The sequence below is a fragment of the Solea solea genome, chromosome 15 (genome assembly GCF_958295425.1).
Source record: "Solea solea chromosome 15, fSolSol10.1, whole genome shotgun sequence".
Taxonomy (NCBI): domain Eukaryota; kingdom Metazoa; phylum Chordata; class Actinopteri; order Pleuronectiformes; family Soleidae; genus Solea; species Solea solea.
Genome location: NC_081148.1, coordinates 18,460,090 through 18,480,913, shown reverse-complemented (window position 1 = coordinate 18,480,913; position 20,824 = coordinate 18,460,090). Strand labels below are relative to the sequence as shown.

At 40.9% G+C, this 20,824-nt stretch overlaps 2 protein-coding genes across 4 annotated transcripts; both read left to right on the top strand.

The window, feature by feature from the left end:
• The first annotated feature begins 639 nt into the window (after nucleotides 1–639).
• Nucleotides 640–9,291, top strand: ubtd1a (ubiquitin domain containing 1a). 2 transcript variants are annotated; one of them, XM_058650873.1, is made up of 5 exons: nucleotides 640–1,153; nucleotides 1,771–1,854; nucleotides 6,814–7,041; nucleotides 7,432–7,617; nucleotides 8,287–9,291. In XM_058650873.1, the coding sequence occupies exons 1-5, from the start codon at nucleotides 1,102–1,104 to the stop codon at nucleotides 8,499–8,501; spliced, it is 765 nt and encodes a 254-aa protein (XP_058506856.1). In that variant the 5' UTR covers nucleotides 640–1,101; the 3' UTR covers nucleotides 8,502–9,291. The 2 variants fall into 2 exon arrangements, with proteins under 2 accessions (XP_058506856.1, XP_058506857.1); XM_058650874.1 differs by lacking the exons at nucleotides 640–1,153; nucleotides 1,771–1,854 and adding an exon at nucleotides 2,588–4,255.
• A 467-nt stretch (nucleotides 9,292–9,758) lies between these two features.
• rrp12 (ribosomal RNA processing 12 homolog) lies at nucleotides 9,759–20,645 on the top strand. Of its 2 annotated transcripts, none has more exons than XM_058651024.1 (34): nucleotides 9,759–9,972; nucleotides 11,325–11,554; nucleotides 11,727–11,810; nucleotides 11,916–11,992; nucleotides 12,115–12,220; nucleotides 12,308–12,424; nucleotides 12,529–12,667; nucleotides 12,753–12,880; nucleotides 12,970–13,068; nucleotides 13,536–13,627; nucleotides 13,729–13,840; nucleotides 14,197–14,297; nucleotides 14,385–14,499; nucleotides 14,581–14,723; nucleotides 14,806–14,927; nucleotides 15,013–15,077; nucleotides 15,392–15,554; nucleotides 15,653–15,807; nucleotides 16,290–16,357; nucleotides 16,480–16,573; nucleotides 16,668–16,826; nucleotides 16,957–17,037; nucleotides 17,124–17,229; nucleotides 17,661–17,765; nucleotides 17,853–18,010; nucleotides 18,100–18,191; nucleotides 18,737–18,892; nucleotides 18,988–19,151; nucleotides 19,269–19,379; nucleotides 19,465–19,511; nucleotides 19,619–19,697; nucleotides 19,835–19,902; nucleotides 20,006–20,088; nucleotides 20,172–20,645. In XM_058651024.1, exons 1-34 carry the CDS (start codon nucleotides 9,834–9,836, stop codon nucleotides 20,272–20,274), a joined length of 3,861 nt encoding a protein of 1,286 aa, XP_058507007.1. In that variant the 5' UTR covers nucleotides 9,759–9,833; the 3' UTR covers nucleotides 20,275–20,645. The 2 variants fall into 2 exon arrangements, with proteins under 2 accessions (XP_058507007.1, XP_058507006.1); XM_058651023.1 differs by having other exon boundaries at nucleotides 17,658–17,765.
• The last annotated feature ends 179 nt before the right edge of the window (nucleotides 20,646–20,824 follow it).

The following is a 20,824-nucleotide window of genomic DNA, read 5'->3' as shown; positions in this document are numbered from 1 at the left end:
CATGCAATGCATCTGAATTTTGAGGCAAGATGAAATCAGTTAGGATTACACGTCTTCCCAGAATATAATGCTACATAATCCCAAATAAATTCAAACTCAGTTTACACACACACACAAATGAATTTACATTATACTGTATCACCAATTAGGGTCAACGTTTTTGCTTTAATAAGAAACACTACAAGTAAATACAGGTTTTTCTAGTAATATCTGTGGCTTATAAATAAAACTCTAGGGCGTGAGTGTGTTTTTATTGCAAGTATAGATTTTTATAAGGATGGGGTCTCAAACTCAAATGACCTTTAGGTCACCGAGCATCCAGTCAGGTCAGGAGGGGCCCAGACATGTGAAAAAAAGAAGAAGCAATTATCCAGGCAGGGTGGGAAATAAATATATTTGTGATGACAGATATTTCACAGAATTTCAAAATAAAAGTGTCTGAGTACGGCTAGTCTTAGTCAGTTACTTAAAAGCCTCTGGTATGGAACAACGTCATATCACCATAAAACCCTGCCCTACATTACATATTAAAACACTTAAAGAAATACATACAGTAGCTTTTATTTTGAAATGTATTTATTTTTCCAATTTTTTTTTTTGGATGAATGACATAATTGTGTGTCATATAAATAAAACGCTACGGTTTGTATGAAATTTTTAGCCCTTTTTTAAATTTACTACAAATGGTCACTATTATTGTGAAGGAATCCTTTCACAGTTCCTGCTCTTACACTCTGGGGAACATGACAACTAAGGATGGGTCATTAATGTGAACTGCGCATGCGTGTAGGGCAGGTTCCGAAGGATTTAATACTAGATCAGTGCAAGGGGATTGTGCTTGTGAAGTGATTTTATGATGATGATTCGGGGCGAAACTGGATAGTAAGTTAGTGCTTCTTTTCTCTTTTTTTTTCTTTTTTAAAAAGAGACAGAGAGTTGATTTCCCCTGGAGCCTCTGCGGGACATCACCGTGGTCAGTAGCAGTAGCAGCAGCAGCAGCAGCTCGCCTCTCCCTTACAGACCCACAGTCAGTGAACCTGCTGAGTGACTCGCATCTCCTGCCGATCATCCAGTGAAAACTTCTCTTGGAAACAAATTCGGATGAGGCAAGCAAACTGCAGACGGATGCATAAATTAACACACTGGATTTCCGGTAGGCAAAATGAACCCTCCATCCATCGACAGATTAAAAAAAAAACATAAAAATGTAATCTACTGATTTCAATTAATCTTTTATCAATGTATGAGTAGTAAATATAATTAATCTAACACTTTTATAAAGGTGCATTTGTTACAGTAAGTGTAATATTGCATGAACACAGGTGTCTATAGAAAAACCAGAGTCAGGCTGACAGGAGGCTGAGCCGCGTGTCACTGTCAGCTGGCAGTACACGTGACATAAACAAGAATGAGGAGATGCCATTATTAATCCCTGATGATGATTTTGACACGTATATGTTTGTGAGTAGTTTGGCCCAGTACGCAAATGCTGTGTAGTGTAAGGAATCGCAGTATTTAAAACGTGTACTTTATTTTGAATTCCCCTGAAAGCTAACACCTACTGTGACATCAACAGTATTTGCCTATGTCTCCCCACATCAGCAAATTTGCAATTTCGATTTCATTCATTTGCATTATGTATGTATATGTATATGTATATGTATATATATATATATATATATATATATATATATATATATATATATATATATGAATGTATTCCTCTGTGTGTGATGGTTGCTCTTGTTGGTGCTGTGGCATGTACTGTAGGCTCAGTGATGGGAGGCTGTGTGGGGAGAAGGATGGATGGACAAGGGAGTGCCCGAAGCTCGACAAGGAGCAAAAAACGTGTTGGTGAGTATATGTCACACACCTGACTGCAGCTCAGGTGTCACATTAAGAACATGTTTTAGTGCTGTGGTTCTCAAAGGGTGGTACATGTAGCGCTAGTGGTACGTGAGCTTCCTCAGATGAAAAATCAGAAATACTGTTCTACCCTATATACACCAGGGTATGTGATCGGAGCGGAGCTGAGGAGTCACCTTATCTCTCAATCGACTTTCATGACACCAGTGTGTAAGTAAGTACGTGTATGTGAGGAAGAGGAGAGCAAATTATCTTATTGGGAATAAATCTGCCTCCTGTGAAAAGTCTGTAGCTGACTTTGCTCGGCCCATTTACACCACTGTATTTTAACGTTGGCAATAATGATGTTACTTCCAGAGCTCAATAATTTCTCGGTTTGACGACCACTGTTTTAGTGAAAGCACGTAGTAACTGCTTCAAAAGTTGATGTCCTTAAATGTTCATCGTCAGGGACCTACTGTGGGCCCTGATGTACCAGAAAGCATGTCATTCTGCTTCAAAATGCATGCTCAGGCCTAGTTTATTCATTCAGTCTGCTGAAGAGAAACATGGTGCTGCAACATGGCAGTCTCCGTAAAGCAACGCCCTTGTCTAAAGTATGTACAAAAGGCATATTCTAAGGCGACATTAACCACACAATTTAAGACAACTAACACTTATACAAATTAGTACAAACTAATACAGCATATTCAGTGTCTGACAATAAACCCTTCTCAATGAGGCAGTTCTACATGTTTGTATGTTTGCTGTTACGAGAAGTCAGGTATGCTGCATTTATGCAGGTCTAGCACTATAACATTGAAGTATTATTCTGATGTCATGCTAAATGGAAATTGCTTCTGTGTCAATGCAGCACAGCGCAAGTATTAAACAGTGCAAAGATGCACAACAGTGTCTCACAATAGAATAATAAGCACACCTACTCATAACCACTGCAGGAAGAGACACCGTGAGTCAAGTGAGTTTATTTGTCAGATGCACAAAGATACAAGGTGCTCAGATCAGTTAGTGTAAGAACAGTGGTTTGTATAAAGTCTGTGCAGTTCACTCCCTGCCTAAGAGCAGCTCTGCTGGATTGTCATGCATTATGTATTGAGCAACAGAGCAGAGTTTGGCCTACTTGGTGCATGATGTACCTTGAGTCAACCTCCTGGAATATGTATATAAAGGGATAATGTACCTGACAGACATTCCCTCTTAGACTGTGTTCGTTGTCTCAGAACCTGTTCTGTCAGACCTCTATAATAACTTGTGTCGTTAGGTGTTGGCATACAACATATGAAACATATCAGTTTTGTTATCTTGGCTTGAGAAGCCACAAGACAGAGACAAAAAGAGACACACATTGCAACTGTAAAAGTCAGATTTCTTTCACACACAGTGGAATAGGACTGCAACTCAGGTGATTGATCAATCTGTCCATTATTTTCTTGATGAATCGATGAGTTATTTGGTCCATAAAATGTCAGAAAATGTGGAAAACTAGGGCACACCCTGGACAGGTTACCAGTCCATCACAGGGTCACATAGAGACAAACTACCATCCACTATCACACCTATGATCAAGTGAGTGTCCTATTTGCTTAATCTCCAAATCTGCATGTTTTTGGACTGTGGGAGGAAACAGGAGAACCCGGAGAACACACCCACACACACACACACACACACACACAAACGAGGAGAGCATGCAAACTCCATGCAGAAAGGCCCTTGTTCCGACCAGGTTTCGAACCTCAACCTGGGTCTTCTTGCTGCAAAGGCAATACTGCTAACCACTACACCAACCGTGTGGCCCCAATATAAATACCATGCTGGGAAAAAGTCATTTGCCAGAGCAGTTCACTGTACAGTACAGTTGCTTCACCTTCAAACTCACCATAACCGTCTGACAAGGGTTTATTTTCCGATAATAGGTTTAGCGTGTTGCCTTTGGGTATTTCTATCCTGTCTCTAAATAGAGCTGATAGGATTAGGCCTCTTGAGCAAGGGAGCCATCTTCTGCCTCGGACACTCACCTTATTCTGCCCCTCTTTCCATGAACTGATCCTGTGTTATTTTGAGGGATATTGTAGTGTTTGTTATGAGAATGGATTTCAGTGGAGGGAGTGTGGTCATTTTTAGGCAAAGTGTCGCGATAGCTAACTGAGCATCTGCACCTCGTGGGAAAACCCGACCAGGTTGTCGTCTCATCGACTTCACAGTGTCGCACGGCTGGTGTTGTCTTCTTCCCCAAGGATCTGTTTCTGTAGCTCATTATTGTAGACTTCTGGTGAACAGTAGCTCAAATTGGACTGAAATTTCAGAGACAGAACAGTTATGGGAGTACCAAACTCCAGAGAATACAGCTACCATCATACTCCAAATACACCCTTTAAGATGTTGCTGAAACGTAAGTATGGATTTTTGTCAATAGGGTGAAAGAAAAGCTCTTTTTCTTGTGCCCTAACTTGTCTCAGAGTATTTTTTGTAGCGGTAAAGATTGTGCTGTTGATATTGTTGTTATTGTACTGAGGTTGATGGCTTTTAATAGATTTCTGTTCTTCATAGTTATAATAATAATTCTTTATTGTGCACAGATGTGGACATTTTTCTTTAATTTAAAAACACATCACATCATGATACAGTAAATAAATAAAAGACAAAGACACACTAAACAGATAATGGGGACAGTCTCACTGTGAATTATTTTCAATACTGTAACATATTACAATAGTACAGCACCTTTTATGTCACACTACTGTATGACATCAGTCAGACAAGGGACTATTACAACTTCAATTTTGTTTTAGTTACTTTGTGGTAAAGGTTTAGTTTTTCTATCCACCAGGAATGTTTAACCATGTCCAAAACAAACAAGAGCCACTGAATTCATTTGAAATGACTCATTTTATTGATTACTGATTCCAGGCAGCTCCATGTGGTTTACAGCGAGAGACTTGTCATCATAGTTGATCTCTCTCTCTCTCTGTACATGCATACTGGGCACACTGTAACACTCACCATTTTAAAGTTAAACTTTGACTCGACAACACATAAGAAGACGAATGAATGCATTTTGTAAAGCCTGAAGATGTGACCTATTAACACTCACACACGCCCAGGATGCCCACATAAGGAGCTGTGTATTATTCCCACGGCAATTTACCAAGGGCGCACCTGCGACACTGATCTGTGTGTTCTTTGTATTCAGTTTGTGAGACAGTGTTACAAGACACTTGTGCATGTGAGGCATTTTCATTTATTCTTCCTTGCAACTATGAAACTGCATGTCCATAATAATAATAATAAAAAAAAAACAAGGAATGAGCATTGAAGACCTATGTTCGGTTTAAGAAAAACATACAGAAACACATCAGCAACATTTCCAGGAACTTTTATTACCAGGAATTTATTTACCAGGGGAAAAGAATTGCCGGTAATCTATGTGGTTTATATTTCCACCACATGTCAAAGTACCGGAAAATGTATTCAACTCAGGCTGATGACGTACAGGGGAGTGGTGTAAGGGAGTGCCACCATCTTAAACACATGCAAATTGTGTTCCATCAATCCTGGTAATCTGAAAAATTTGAAAGTTTTCCCTCGGGTAATTTCGCTGTGGTTTTTTAAAATCCTGGATAAATCAGAAAACGTCCTGCAGCTACAGAGAGTTACTGTCACCTGGGTGTCTCTCGGCCTTATAGTAATTAAGACTTTGAAATTGTAAACATGTCATTGCTTCACCTGTAATCTGTCCACCTGTTCAAGGTGCCCATTCATAATTATAGCAGCGTCATCACTTAATCTGTGCCAAGTATGTACTGATGTCAAGTTATGTCCTAATGCATGATGCGTCAGACAGGAACCTGTAAAGTGTTTGACAGCAGTAAAAAGACCTACAATAATATGATAAGTAGGTGTGGTGAGTTTGTGTTTGCAATGTTGTTGCTTTCAGTCATCGACACGTGTGTGTTTCTGCTGCCGTTCACTGGTCAACGTGTGCTCATCTCTCCAACCAGTGCTTTATGTGATAGTGGAAGATAAATCCTGTTCTGTGAAACCTGATTACTGCCTATAATCCATGGCTGTGTGTGTGTGTGTGCACATGTTATTACTGTTGCTGTGTTACTAGCCACTGCAGTAATCTGCAGCACTATAAATAATCACTTTGATTTTCCTCCCTCTGTGGATGAAATTGACTTTCTCATGTCTGCGCGGTGGTGGTGCGTCACATGGCAGCATGGAAACACCTGCAGTAGGTGTGTGGAACTGCTCAGTTTGTGTGCTGTAGGAGTTCTGACCATTACTGCATGTCACAATTGTTAAGTGTGTTTTACCACATTTTAAACTTTTGGCTTTTCTCATGGGTATTGTTGCATTTCTAGTTGATATATTATAGTTGATATTATTTTGTCAAATATTTGCTTTAAATCAATCATGTTTATTTATATCATGTATTGAACAAGCAGGAGTTAAGCCACAGAAGTGTTTCACAGATGCAAAATGTTTAAACAAGGCAAAAGAGGACAGAACACAAGACTACAGAGTAAAAAAAAAAAAGTAACAGATAACAAATTTGAAACAGTGAAAAACCATCAGACAGCATCAGCAATAATAGACTTTAATATAGATTATGACAGCTACAGATAATAGCAGGGGAGGACATGATGTAGGATGGGAGGCTTTTCAGAGCTTAATGATAATAATAATAATAATAATGATAACATATTGATTTCTCTGTTTATATTTAAATTGCACAAAAATATTGACTGACATTCACTCCAAGTGTCCAAGTGTCCAAGGTAAAGTTAAGGTGGTTAAGCGTTCAGCCCTTTTCACAGCAGTTGTAACCATAACCAACCCGTCAAGTGTCTACATACAGAGCAGCTCTCAATACCACATAAATTAAAATGACCTACAAATTTAGTTCCAATCGAAACACTGTCTTCTCTTTTTTTTCCTCCCAAGGACGTAATGAGCCCCTGAAGAAGGAGCGGCCAAAATGGAAGAGTGAATACCCGATGACGGAGGGTCAGCTGAGGAGTAAGAGAGATGAGTTCTGGGATACGGCGCCAGCCTTTGATGGACGGAAAGAGATCTGGGATGCGCTGAGAGCAGCCGCCTTGGCTGCAGAGTGCAATGACCTGGAGCTGGCACAGGCTATAGTGGATGGAGCCTGCATTACTCTGCCACATGGTATGAACCAACCCACTGGCACATGAACGTGTGTGCACACACACACACACACACATACACACACACACACCCATGCCAGATATGAGATGTGAGCTGTCAGTGTCTGGCACAAACTCATAACTCGCTGTAATAAATCTCAGCATGTGAACAGACATTTGGTACAATCTCATGCATCAGATCTCAGATGTGAGATTATTGCAGTGGTAGTTACATAAGAGTGGCAGTGCAGCGTGACCACTGTGAATCGACTGGTGCTCTGCTCATGCACATTTATATATTATTGATGATGGCATCATAATTCCTCCAGCTTGCAGTCTGTGGGTTTTCATTTGTATGTGTTTCAAAGTTTTTGCCAATTCTTGATAATCAATATAATTCTTCCCTCTGCAGGATCCCTGACAGAGAGTTATGATGAACTGGGAAACCGCTACCAGCTCCCAGCGTACACTTTAGCCCCACCGGTCAACCTCATCTCTGAAACGTCCTGTGATGGCAAAGTTTGCGAATCCACGCAAAAACAAGCTCAACCGCCTCCATGCAGACAGGAGTTCCAGCTGCGGGTGCGTTTGTCAACAGGTAAGAAGAGAGTGATGCACAGCTTTACACTGTGTTTGTGCACAAACTTTTAACTACTTTGGTTGAAAGGGAAGTGAAAGTGAAAAGTGTTTGTCTGTGTGTGTGTGTTGTGGGCAGCAAGATCAGTGGAGATTTATCACACGAGGAGAGGAGACAACAAGGTCACAACGACGGACTGAAACAACATTATATAAGTTAAATATCCTCCGGAAGAAAGTGCATGAGAGACAGGGACAGAAAGAGAGCATTGAATAACCTCGGTTTACATTCTCTGTTTTGAATCCCTCTTCTGGCAACATTTTATTTTTCCTCTGGTTGAGATGTAATCCCGTGTGTTGAGCTGTTACGTGCTGCATTGTTTGGTAGGTGGTTGGCAAAAACACCAAACCAAATCTTAACGACAGTTTCAACAAATTAAAACTTCTTTTGTGAATAAACTGGCTGTGCTGTGATGACATACTGTACAATGGTTATTTTATGTATTCATATAATACATTTCTTACATATAGCACTTTTAATACTGTGTTGTGCAGTTTTTCCTCATGCATATAAAGTATCACTCCTTGTCTCCTCTTAGCTGGAGAATGAATTCATAATTTATAGCCTTTAAGTGTCTCACATTTTCTTTATAAATGTTTCATCTCTATTAATGCCTTGTGGTTTTCTCAGGTAAGGACGTACGCCTGACAGCCAGCATTGCAGACTCCATCGCTGAGCTAAAGAAACAATTAGAGGAGCAGGAAGGAATCGCCTTGACTCGTCAGAGGTGGTTCTTTTCTGGGAAACTCCTGACCGACAAGACTCGACTGCAAGATACCAAGTTCCAGAAGGACTTTGTTGTCCAAGTGATTGTGAATGTGAACCCGTCAGTGACGGCTAACTGAGGAGTGACACAGAAGGCTGAGAAGTGAAGAAAAAAATTCAAGGATGTGCCACAGGGAGCTGCAGGATTTAGGGTTGAAATTGCTTTTTTAGTTGGTACTGCACTGGAGTTTTGTGTACATTTTTATATATATATTTAAGATATTATTGCTTTTATATTGCTCCTTTTTGTATTTTCCTTTTTCCAAAGAAGAAAGAATACTGAAAAGCACTGAAACACTTTAGAGGTTTAGAAGTAGAGTCCTAATATGCACATCCAAATGTCTGTCTCTGTTATTGTGTGGACATTAACTTTTTTATTTTATTTTATTTTTTACAAGGATTCCTCTCCTTTTCATGTGTGCTTGTACCTGTGCTTACTTATGAATCAAGTATGGTTCACCTCTGGGATCCAAATAAGAAAAAGCCATTGTCCTCTTGTTTTCTTCTTTGCTTTTTATTTATTTATTTATTTATTTATTTATTTATTTATTCAGTATGTCATATTTCTGTCATGCGATTTAAGCTGAAGGCTAAAGATGGCTGAAAATTGAAAGATGTAAATGTCAGTTCTGAAAAGTGTTGTTTGTTCATGTAACTGTGCGCACGTTTCCTTTTCAGTTTACATTTGTTTGTTCATAATGAAGTCACAGAATGTAATGAAGGCACTTTCTTAAAAAGTAATAAGAGATGCTAAGATCCTAAATGTGTTTTTCTTTTTCATTTCATCACTCCAAACAGGATGCTGTAGTGTAATTTACATGATACTCCAATGTACTTGAATAATTTTCCAATAAATACTGTAAATTTCAAGTCATTGCAGTTTTTTGATTGTGTTCAGTAGAATTTCTCAAAGTCAGATCTTATCCTGAAGCATCTAGTGTATTATGCAGGGCAGTGTTTCTTAAATTTTTTATTTAAATAGAGTTCCACTGTTGATGTGGATGCGATATATATGTACATATACATTTGTCTATGCATAAAAACAAGCGGGAAAAGCTTGAATATCATGATTATCTTATATAATAAATAGAATTATGAATAATATGTTTATAATATATAATTCATAAACTCAAGGTCCACTCAATAACGTTTTGTAGTCCATTCAGCTGTCTTCATCTCTGTTGTCATAGCAACACATCAGTAGCCTCTGTAATAATCATAATACTAAACCCTTTGTTTTGTTTATGTGATGGTTATGCATGTGTGCGGTGAACAGCGCCCTCTAACGACAAATCAACAACATGACCAGGCCGAGCATTGACTGAACAGGCCCGTGACGTCACTTGGTATGCGACAGAGTCGCCTGCAGCTGCTCAGCCTGTTGGGGTAACGTGATTGTTTTCACCCCGAAAATGGTGAAATCGGGGAAACTGCGATCCGGCACAGGGTCGAAACTCAAGCGGTGGAAGAAAGGACACAGTAGCGACTCCAACCCGCAGACGAGTCGATTCCGACAGGCAGCTAAAAGCCGCTTCTTCAGCCGACCCTCCGGTAAGTCTCCCATTGCACGTGGGTCACTGTGGCTAGTGACGGCTAACGTTAGCTAGCTTTTAAACTTTGAACAGTCGTGGAAATGTTGGTGTGTTATGACGTTAAATCTACATAAAAACTGCGTTAGTGGACGACTGTCAACCTTCAGTTAGTTTAATTATGATGTCAGTCAGTACAGTTTCTTATTTCTTTGATTTTTAACTTGTATGTGTGTGTGTACACATGTCTTAAATAGCCTGTGTGGGTCAATTGTCCAACAAACCTATCTTTATGAGTACATTTTGACCCTTTGAGGACATTTTGGCAACTTTAACGGGCTTTAAGTTAAAGTTAAGTTCTGGTTTTAGGGTTAGGGTGAGAATTAAGTTTAGGTTAAGGCTAGGTTAAGGCTTAGGCATTTAGTTGTGATGGTTAGGATAAGGGGCTAGGGAATGCATTATGTCCGAGTTTCCACAAAAATAATGCAAAACCAGCGTGTGTATGTTAGTGAGAGATCTGTAGTTGCTCCCTGTTCAAACTTGTTTTGTAAGTTTTGCTGACACGTATTAACTGTGGTTTTCAGTGTTTTATTAATGAGGTTATAATATTCAGTATAATATTCAAATGTGCGCATTAGTAGACTGATACGAAATAATATTGGAATAATATCACTTTGATCAGTAAAATAAGCACTGGAAGATTATTAAGCAGTCAATCAATTAGTCGTTGCAGCCCTACACCTGATTTTGCTATTGTATTGTGACACAGAGTGTCATGGATGTGCCTTTTAAATAAATGTATTACTATACTGATGACTTACCTTTAGTTACTTTTAGGGATGCACGATATTATCGCCACAATATCGGTATCGGCAGATATTGGATATCGGCAAACGCAGCAAGATCTGTCCGTCTATTGACTAAAGGAGTTGACTGAAAAAGCTGCTACCTCCTTGACTTCTATGCTAGCGCCCCCTACAGCCATAGCCTATTTATTTTGCACAATGAAGATGTTTTATATTAACATCTGGTGTGACATGAGTATGAAAATATTATGTTAATTTCACTACAGGCGAGACTCTGCAGTTAAGTAAAAGGAAAGATGTACATACAGGTCGTTTATTGGCCCAAGCACTTCAGATATATCGGATATCGAAATATAGGATCTCCATCCAAATCTTCAACACACAGGAGAAGGACTTTAGTTGCCTGGTCTGGTCCATATCTGATATTCTCACTGTTTTGTGTATGTTATGTGTTCTTTCATCTTTGGCTTGAATAGACTATGGTAAATTTCAGTAAACATTTTTCAGGATTGCTGTAACACAACATGGAGGGGAGTTTAATCTACAGAGATTATTTTTTCCCCCACAGGAAAGAGTGACCTAACAGTTGATGCCCTAAAGCTTCACAATGACCTGCAGACAGGTCCGCTGGAGCTCAGTTCAGGTGGCCGTAAAGATGCCTTTATGGAAGAGGAGCCTGATGAGGCGATATCAGACAGAACCTCGGGCACCTTCCTCAGCGGCCTGTCGGACTGTTCCAACCTGACCTTCAGGAAAGTGCAGCGCTTCTGGGAGTCTAATTCTGCTGCTCACAAAGAGGTAAGAACTACTCTGGAGGTAGATCCTTTATCCTCACTACACCTTATGAACAAATATTTACATGAGACTGTGGTGTACTGGTTAAGTACAGGGGAAACACTGAAAAGTTGTGTCATCAGAGTTGAACTGGATGTTAAACTGATGTTAATCTTTCACGTCATGTGTCCCATAGATATGTGCAGTACTGGCAGCCGTTACCGAGGTGATCCGTGGTCAAGGAGGAAAAGAGACTGAAACAGAGTACTTTGCTGCTTTGGTGAGTAAAGCCTTTTTTCTTTTTTTAATGTTCACTAAAATTGTTTTACACTGATAATGTGCTGAGGTGTTGTCTGAAAATAAAGTGTGTCTGTGCTTTTAATAGATGACCACCCTGGAGGTTGTGGATTCAGCAGAGTCACAGGCTGCAGTAGCGTATCTCCTCAACCTAGTCATGAAACGGTACGATTTAAAACGCTTTCATACTCCTTCCCCCTCTGAAACAATAAGCTTTAATCATGTCAAACAAAATAACATACGGCAAAGACATGTTTTTCATCTAAAATGTGTATTGTGCTGCCAAGGGTTCCTGCTCCAGTGCTCATATCAAAGTTTTCAGACACCACCAAGGCTCTGATGGACGTCATGTCGAAACAGGCCACAGCTGAAACTGCCTCGGCTCTGAGATGGGTAAGGAGGTTTGGGTCTGCACCACTTTGTTTCTTAATTGTTCAACAGCAAAGATTAAGAAAGTGTTGTCTTCTTTTGCATATATAGATCCTGTCATGCTTGGCCACATTGTTGAGGAAGCAGGATGCTTCCGTCTGGACTTACCCATATACTCTTCAGGTTTTCCACGGCCTGCTCAGCTTCACAGTGCACAATAAGCCTAAGGTCAGTGCCATCGTCCTCATGAGTGATGCACATTTAATTCAACATCAAAATGACTCCCTAAAATGGCCTTTTAATGTAATTTAATGCAACTCTTTTTCTCTCAGGTCCGACGAGCCGCACAGCAAGGGGTTTGCTCCATTCTCAGAGGTAGTGATTTCCTCTTTACAGATAATGCCCCAACTCATCACCCTGCTGCAGCGACCACCGCCAAGTTCTGCATCAAAGAAATGGAGCAGGCAGGAGGTAAAACACCATAGTTATTGACATTCTTCACTGATCCTTAAAACAAATTACAATGAACTTCATACCTGTGTTTTTTTAACCTCAGGCAGCAAAGAGGACACCACCACACTCCATGTGCTGGGTCTTCTGAAGGAGCTGATTGGGACTTTTCCTCTGGCAGCTGTCAAGTCCTGTTGTGAGACACTGCTGCGTGTGATGACACTCAGTCACGTGGTGAGAACTCAAAGATGTTCACAGATGATCAAAGTTTTTTTTCCTTTTAATTCTGGTTTCTAATTTATCTGCTGTGTCTCTGGTCGTAGCTGGTGACGGCGAATGCCATGCAGGCCTTCCACAAGCTGCTCAGTGGGAAGCCAAATGCTTCAACCCTCTCACCAGAGCTCAACGCACAGATCATCACAGTGAGTAAATACAAATGAAACAAGTGTGCAAAAGTTGCTATACAAAGTCTGTTTATTCCTGGGTTTAAACTTTCTTTTTTGTCAGTTTAAATGGCAAACACTTTTATATCAAACGACTCTTCAGTGCACGTGTGTTTATTAGCGGTTTTTGGCTCGGGTGAACGTGCTAATTTCTTTTTCTATTGCTCTATTTTTGCAATTTCTGGCATAATGCTATGACATGCATTGCTAAACTTGGAACAGTGCACAATATAATTTATTTCATCAAACAGATCATCTTTTCAACTTAGAAAGAGACCAAAGAAAAATGCAAAATAATCACTGTAATATTATCAACGACAGTTATGTTTTCTTCCCTTCTTGTTTTGCTCCTGGTGCGTCCACGATGTCACGTGGGTTTAAAAATACAGGGTAAACCTGCTAATATCCGTATAATAGAAGCTTGTTCTAATTCCTAACCCCCCCAGGCTCTGTACGACTACCTGCCCAGTGAGAACGACCTGCAGCCTCTGCTGGCTTGGCTCGCTGTCATGGAGAAAGCACATATTCACTTGGCAAAGTAATGTATCCTTATTTTATTACAACATCAGTATTTTTTCTTGTAATTTTGTGTTAATCAAATTAGTTATCCATTTGTTGATCAGTAGTCTCTTTGTGTAGCTTGCAGAGTTCTCTGAGTCTGGGCCACCTCCCTCGCCTCTTCTCTGCTGCCATGTCTTGCCTGTTGTCGCCTCACGCACAGGTGGTTTCTGCCGCCACCAACACACTAAAGGTAAAAGAATAATCTTCAGCAAACTTGATAGATATGGTTTGTAGTTTGCGCTACTTAGACACGGGGTTGGATTTAAATCTTTAAAGATGCATTTGAACTCATGAAGTGTAGATTTAGTTTAGTATATTAGTTTTTCTTGTGCCATGAAGGAGTTTTGCACTGCGACTTACAAGACGACTGTGTGGAGAGTGACACGATGCCGCTCCATTTTAAATTCATCCATGTTGCAACCAAAGAAACTCGTGCAGATCGCTTGGTTATGTCTCACTTTCAATTAACAGTGTGGTCACCCTGCTTTAGAAAAGATCTGATTTGCTTGCAGTGTAGTGAATATAAGACTGTTTATTGTTTTTCAGAACTTGTTGACTGAGTGCATTGCCCCCTGCTTGGATGAAGTAGGCATCATCAGTGCCACAGCATCTGCAGGAAATCCTGCTTATATCTGCAAAATGTTCAAGTAAGTTCCTTTACACTGTTCTCAGTCCACCTCTATTTGTTCTTAAGTGCTCATTTTAATGATTGTGTGTGTGTGTGTTTGTGTCAGAATCGTAGAAGAAGGATTGTCGTATCGCTACCATGCCTCCTGGCCATTCGTGCTGCAAATTCTGGGCTGTTTCTATCAAGTTGCAGGGAAAAAAGCTCACCCCATCATGACTAAGGTATAGACACCCAACACTGACGATTATGAGGCGAGTAAAAATGGTAAACATTTGCCTGACTCCGTGTTGTGTACTCGACAGTCCCTGCAGTCTCTGGCAGACCTGCGCTCCACTCCTCAGTTCCCTTTCAGTGGAGAGTTGGACATGGCTGTAGGAGGAGCAGTGGAAAGCATGGGACCCGATGTAGTGCTTGGTGCTGTGCCCCTCAACATCACAGGCTTCAAGTAAGAGCACAGGAACGCACTGATAAGCCACTCTTTCTGTTTCATTGTTTCGGTTTAACTGACTTTTGTATTGTTCCACCAGTGATGACTTGGAGTTCCCACGAAGCTGGCTGATCCCAGTCATACGGGATCATGTGAAGAACACACGCCTCGGTTTCTTCGCGTCTTATTTCCTCCCTCTGGCGACGACACTTAAGCAGAGAGGTCAAACAAATGTGGTGGTGTTGCATATGGTGGTCAGGTTGCTGTGGGTGTACTTTCTTTGATGACACTAGTTCTTGTGTTGCAGGTGAGGAGCTTGAACAAGCAGGACAGAAACTGGAGGCCAAAGTCTACCAGACTTTACAGCTTCAGGTATCCTGACAGACCTAAAATGCAACAGTATCTCGTCAACACCAGCTCAATATGGCATTCCTGTGTTCAAGATAGTTAGAGGGGGTTAGCAAACTCAGATTTAAATGATGTCAATGATGTTACAGGGTTTTACAGTTTCAAAATAGCTTTAATATTAGTCCGATGGTGCTTTTGTTTGTCATGTCCTCCTCCTTTTTAGTCAGTTGTATAATCTTTTTATTGATGTTGTTTGTTTGTCATGTCTGTGCTCTCTGTAAGATGTAGACATACGTTGAGCACGTCAAGATGCTCATGTCTGTGTTTTCTCTTCTCAGATTTGGACCATGCTCCCTGGCTTCTGCACATGTCCCGTTGACCTGCTAGCATCCTTTAAAGGCATTGCACGCACACTTGGTATGGCTATTAACGAACAGCCAGACTTAAGGCTCACAGTGTGCCAGGCTTTGCGCACTATTATCAACAAAAGCTGCTCCACAGGTAGGAGGACCCACGCATGTACAGATGGAGAGAGAGAGAGACAAACCACATTCTGTTAAACAAAAGCATCTAAAACATGTCATGCATTATGTCTGCAGAGGAAGAAAAGGTAGAAGTGGGCCGCTTCTCCAAGAACTTCTTGCCCATCTTTTTCAACGTGTACAGCCAGCCACCTGCAGCTGGAGAGTCTGGCACCTACAGGATGGCTGTGCTGGACACCATCAAAGTTTATCTCGCCGTCACTGAAACACCGGTCAGTCAAGCTTACTGACAATTCTGCTCAACTGTATTCTATTGTGGTTCAGTGACATAGTCGTTTATGTTAGTTGTATAGCTGTATATCTTGTGCTGGTGCAGTTTTCCCCCAATGGAATCAATTAGCTCTAAGAAGGTACTGGGGAGTATACATTGCATGCACAGCAGAGAGAAGTTGTAGAATGATATTACAACACATGCCACCATCAAATATGTGCAGCGCTGCAGCTGAAAGTATGAGATCTGACTGCATGAAAGGTTAAAAACTCAAAGAAAAGAAATAGATTATGGTGTGAGCAAGCACAAAGCGAATGGCACCAGCTCGGCTTAAGTTGGCGGTTTGTCCTGTTAGTGTAAGAAGTTTAAAAATGTTGCAATCTTTATGCAGCTGTGGTGGGACACATAAGACTATGGTGGACCACCACAGTCTAGGTAGTTAATGAGACTGTGGCCTATCACTAATAAAACGATGATCCTCAGATGACCTGCACCTTCCTGCAAAAAGCCACTGACAAACTGAGCAGCACAGACACCACTGAGTTCACACGGTAGGACACAAATCCAGAATATTTATTTATTTTTGGCTTATCAGTCACTTACATATTTAAAACAAACAAAAATAAAACGTATATCACTATAATTCTATCTCTGCTTGTTTTCTGCCCCTCAGGCTGGCGATGATGGACCTTGTTGTCGCCATGGCTCCCTTTGTCGACGAGGTCACCATGACTAAAACGTTTGAGCTGATAAGGCCATTCTTAGAGGTAATGGTATAGATTATGTGCTTAATTCAAAAACCTATTGAACCTAATGTATATTGTTTGTTAACTTTGTGTCTGTGGGTGCAATTGTTTTCAGACCAAAGAGCCGGGCATGCAGAAGAAAGCATATCGTGTGCTGGAGGAGATGTGCGGAGGAGAGAGGGAGGAGTGTCGATCGTTTGTTATGGCTAATCTGGAAACACTCAAAGTCGTCCTGCTGGAGACTCTGAAAAACGCTTCTTCACCAGCAAAGCGGGTGAGAGGAGGTTTAGTGTTGTGAGACATTAATAAACAAAACATGAGAGGGTGCTGTATGTCTTGATTTACACGCAGCTGTCTGATGTGTTGTAATGATTACGTGTCCTTTTTTTTTCTCTCTCTCTCAGCCGAGACTGAAGTGTCTCAGTCACATTGTGAAGAGACTTGGCGAAGAACACAAAGACTTTATCGTGGCACTGCTTCCAGAGGTACACTCACAAGCAAACACTGTTATACTCTCAAACAATGGTATGTATGTGTGTGTGATTTTCACGAGACTGCGCTCCCTCGTTAGGTGATTATATGCACAAAGGAAGTGTCTGTTGGAGCTCGTAAGAACGCCTACAACCTGCTGGTGGACATGGGAAATGCTTTTGTTCGCTTCTGTGGGAACACAAAAGGTAACACACTTGCCGTACTCCGATTGTGGGTGTGTGTGGGGACCAGAGATGGGACCATTTTTTTGTATCCGATGCCGATATCACAAAGTCGAATATCTACCGATATTAGTCCCATACGGTCATTTTAGACCATTTATGAACTATGAAGCTGAGTCATTTCAAAGACATAATTCTCCAACTGTGTAACAAATATTGTTGTATCTCCCAAAAAGAAGAAATAATCAGCCCAAACATGACTCGGCTAAAATGCTTTTGCTGATTTTCTTTTTACATTTTTACAGTCTGTGCATAGTAAAACATGCAACATATAGGATATTTGGATTATATTGGATTTTAATTTCATCTGTCCAATATCCGGTGATTCTGACTAGTATTGGACCAATACTGACCGATTAATACAAACTGAAAACTGTTCATTTCTGATTCAGAAGCCATGGAGCAGTATTTGGTGTTGGTGTACGTGGGACTCACCGGCTCCGTCACCATGATCACCTGTACAGTGTTGGCACTAACTCGATTAGTGTTTGAGTATAAAGGTAGGCCTGTGTATGTTAAACTATATTCTGATTAAAGTCTTGTATTTGTGAGTCTGATTCATTGTGGCACCCCCCCAACCCCCCCAGACTCTATAGAGGTGAGCACCATGGAGCAGCTGCTGCACAACGTTTGCCTGCTGCTGTCATCTCGTACAAGAGAGATAGTCAAAGCCGCTTTAAGCTTCATCAAAGTCATCCTCTTCATCATGGACCCCAAGACACTGGCTTCACACGTTACTGTCATGGTAGGCGTGGCACCAATTTCAACACTGGGTCCTAAATTAAACATTTAGGTGTTTTTTTTAACACACATTCTTACCCCTGTGCTGTGCAGATGGAGGGCATCGGAAACATCACTGACGACGTGAGGAGGCACTTCAGAACAAAACTGAAGAATATCTTCACTAAGTTCATCAGGAAGTTTGGGTAAGTGTTTCTATTTTAGTGTGTGTGTTTTTTTTTAAGGCAGATGCAATACTCCTTTTTCGAGCAGGTGCAATATTCATCTACTTTATTCAGTTATTTATGTTCTGTGAGTATATCTCCATTGTTTGTCTGTCTTGCTGTGTATAGTTCAGAAGCTGTCACACTTTTGCCCAAGAAATATTTCCCTGTGTATACAATAAAGTATATTCAATGTTTGATTTGATTGACATGAGCAAATAAAGTTACATGTCAACATTTGTGATTATATGCAACCACCAGATAAATATTTCTCTGTTGTTTCCATTTGGATCTAATGTTTTATTATCTGGTTGTCTTAGTTTGATTAATGTTGAATTGTTGTAGATGGAGTATACTAATTATAATCAAACAGTGTCAAAAGGATCGTTGTTGGGGCTCATATCAGCATTGTTTTTTTTCTTTGCTCTTGCCATTTGTGATTTAACCTGCGTTTACTTATCAGGTGTTTTTCTACCTCTTTGGTCACATATTCATACTTGTATATTGATTGTCTGCTGTGTTTCTAGTTTTGAGCTGGTGAAGAGCATGCTGCCTGCAGAACACCACAAGGTGCTCGTGAACATTCGCAAGATTGAGGCTCGCTCCAAGAGACGCAAGCAGGCCACAGAGCAGCCGGACGACTCTGAGAGCGAAGAGGAGTCACCTAAAGCAAAGACAGAAAGGTGAGTCTGCTCTCCTCCACATATAACGCCCCGCCTTCCCATATTTTTTTCACCCATATCCTTTGTTTATAACCTCTGTCCTGTCCTCTTTAAAGTATTGAGGACATTTTGGCAGAGTCGGACAGTGATATGTCAGAGGACGAAGGAAAGGCTAAGAAGAAAAAAGGCAAACCGCAGAAAGGCCGAGCTTGGCTCAGAGAAGGAGAGGACGATGACCCTCTTAACTTCCTGGATTCCAAAGTATCACAGAGAGTGCTGGGTAACAGACAGAACCTCCACTTTACTTCTGTTGTGTTCTATTCGCAGTACATGTTTAACACCAAAAATAGCGTAGTATGTTCTGTGGAGTTAACCCAGGTTTTGTGTTGTTTCTCAGCCACCAACCCACAGCTGAAAAGGAGCAATAAGGTCGAGCACGGCTTTAAAGTGACTTCGGATGGACGACTGATCATTAAAGATGACGAGGAGGAAGGCGGCAAAGGAAAAGGTCAGAGGAATCCTCTAATGTCCTGTGCTTTGCTTTATGTCTCAACAGGCTGTGACAATAAACTAACTTCTTACTGTTCCCACAGATGAAGAAGAGATGAAAGATATTCTGGAAGAGGCTGGAGTCAAGAGTGTCAGTACTTGCATGTGTGAAGCATGTGGATGTCATTTTCTTGGTGGTGTGAAGACTTGGTTATTTGGCTGTTTTTCATTCATCTGTTTTTTTTTTCTTCTTCTCAGAAAAAGACACCGAAACGGAAAATCCAAGACGACAACTTTGATGACGACATGGACATCCAACCCAATTTAAAATACAAAGGTATGATGACTCACCTGTGCATGGTCAAAATGGATTAACACCTGGCCTGCACGTCTTTAGATAAACAGCGAAGCATCATGCTGTCTTTTGAGATACTATGATTTTAAGAGTAAGCAACACTTTTTCTCCCCACTCAGCCGGAGGCTCAGGAATCCACAGACCCCTCTCTGGTCGGCCAGACATGGGTGCTGATTACAAGTCAAAGGTCAGTCTGATGTTGTGCACAAACTTAAACTTAAACTTGACAAGTTGTTGTAGTGTAGCAACTATAATTCCGAGTGTCTGCTCTATCATCCTCCGTCTCACAGAAAGGAAAAGGAGATGTGAAGAAAAAGGGAAAGCCGGATCCTTACGCTTACATCCCTCTGAAGAAAGACCAGCTCAATCGCAGGTATGAGCAACAGATCACTGTAGATTTCCATTCAAGGACAATGAATCGCTGTACAGACGCTAACATGTTGGTGTGTTTTACAGGAAGCGTGCCAAACTACAGGGCCAGTTTAAGGGCATGGTGAAAGGAGCCCAGAAGGGGGCGCAGTCTGGAAGGAAAATGCAGAAGAAGAAGAGGAAAGCTTGAGCGCATACCCTTTAAAACTCAATGGACTTTAAATGTGTTGTGTGTGATGGTGTGCTTGTAGCCCCATTGGAGGTGTGTGTGTCTGTGTGTGTCTGACACAGTGCCACTGAAGGTGAAACCAGTTTGTTTTTAAACTGTGATTTCTAAAGTAAAATGAGCCCAGTGAGTCAATGGGCTCTACCTGACATCAAATAAACCAGGCAACTGTATTCCTTAACATATGCATCGGTTAAAACTAATTTCATTAAGGCTGTGTTATATTGGGGCAGTAGTGTACGCCTCTGTTTTTGTGATATGTGGAATTTTGCAGTAATAACAGTGAATTTGCAAACAATTGCAATTAAAACGGCAAAACTTCCCAGTTCTCTCCAGCTACAGGTACAGATTTATTTCTTCTTTTCTTCCAGTCAGACATTAAGAATCTACTCTGTTGTTGTGGTGCAGGCTCACGTATTATACCGTCAGTCTTTTGTGATTCATTTCCTCAGAAGGAAAGCAGCAAAGCGAGTCATGAAGTGACAGACTGCTCTGCTCATCCCACGTCGAGGGA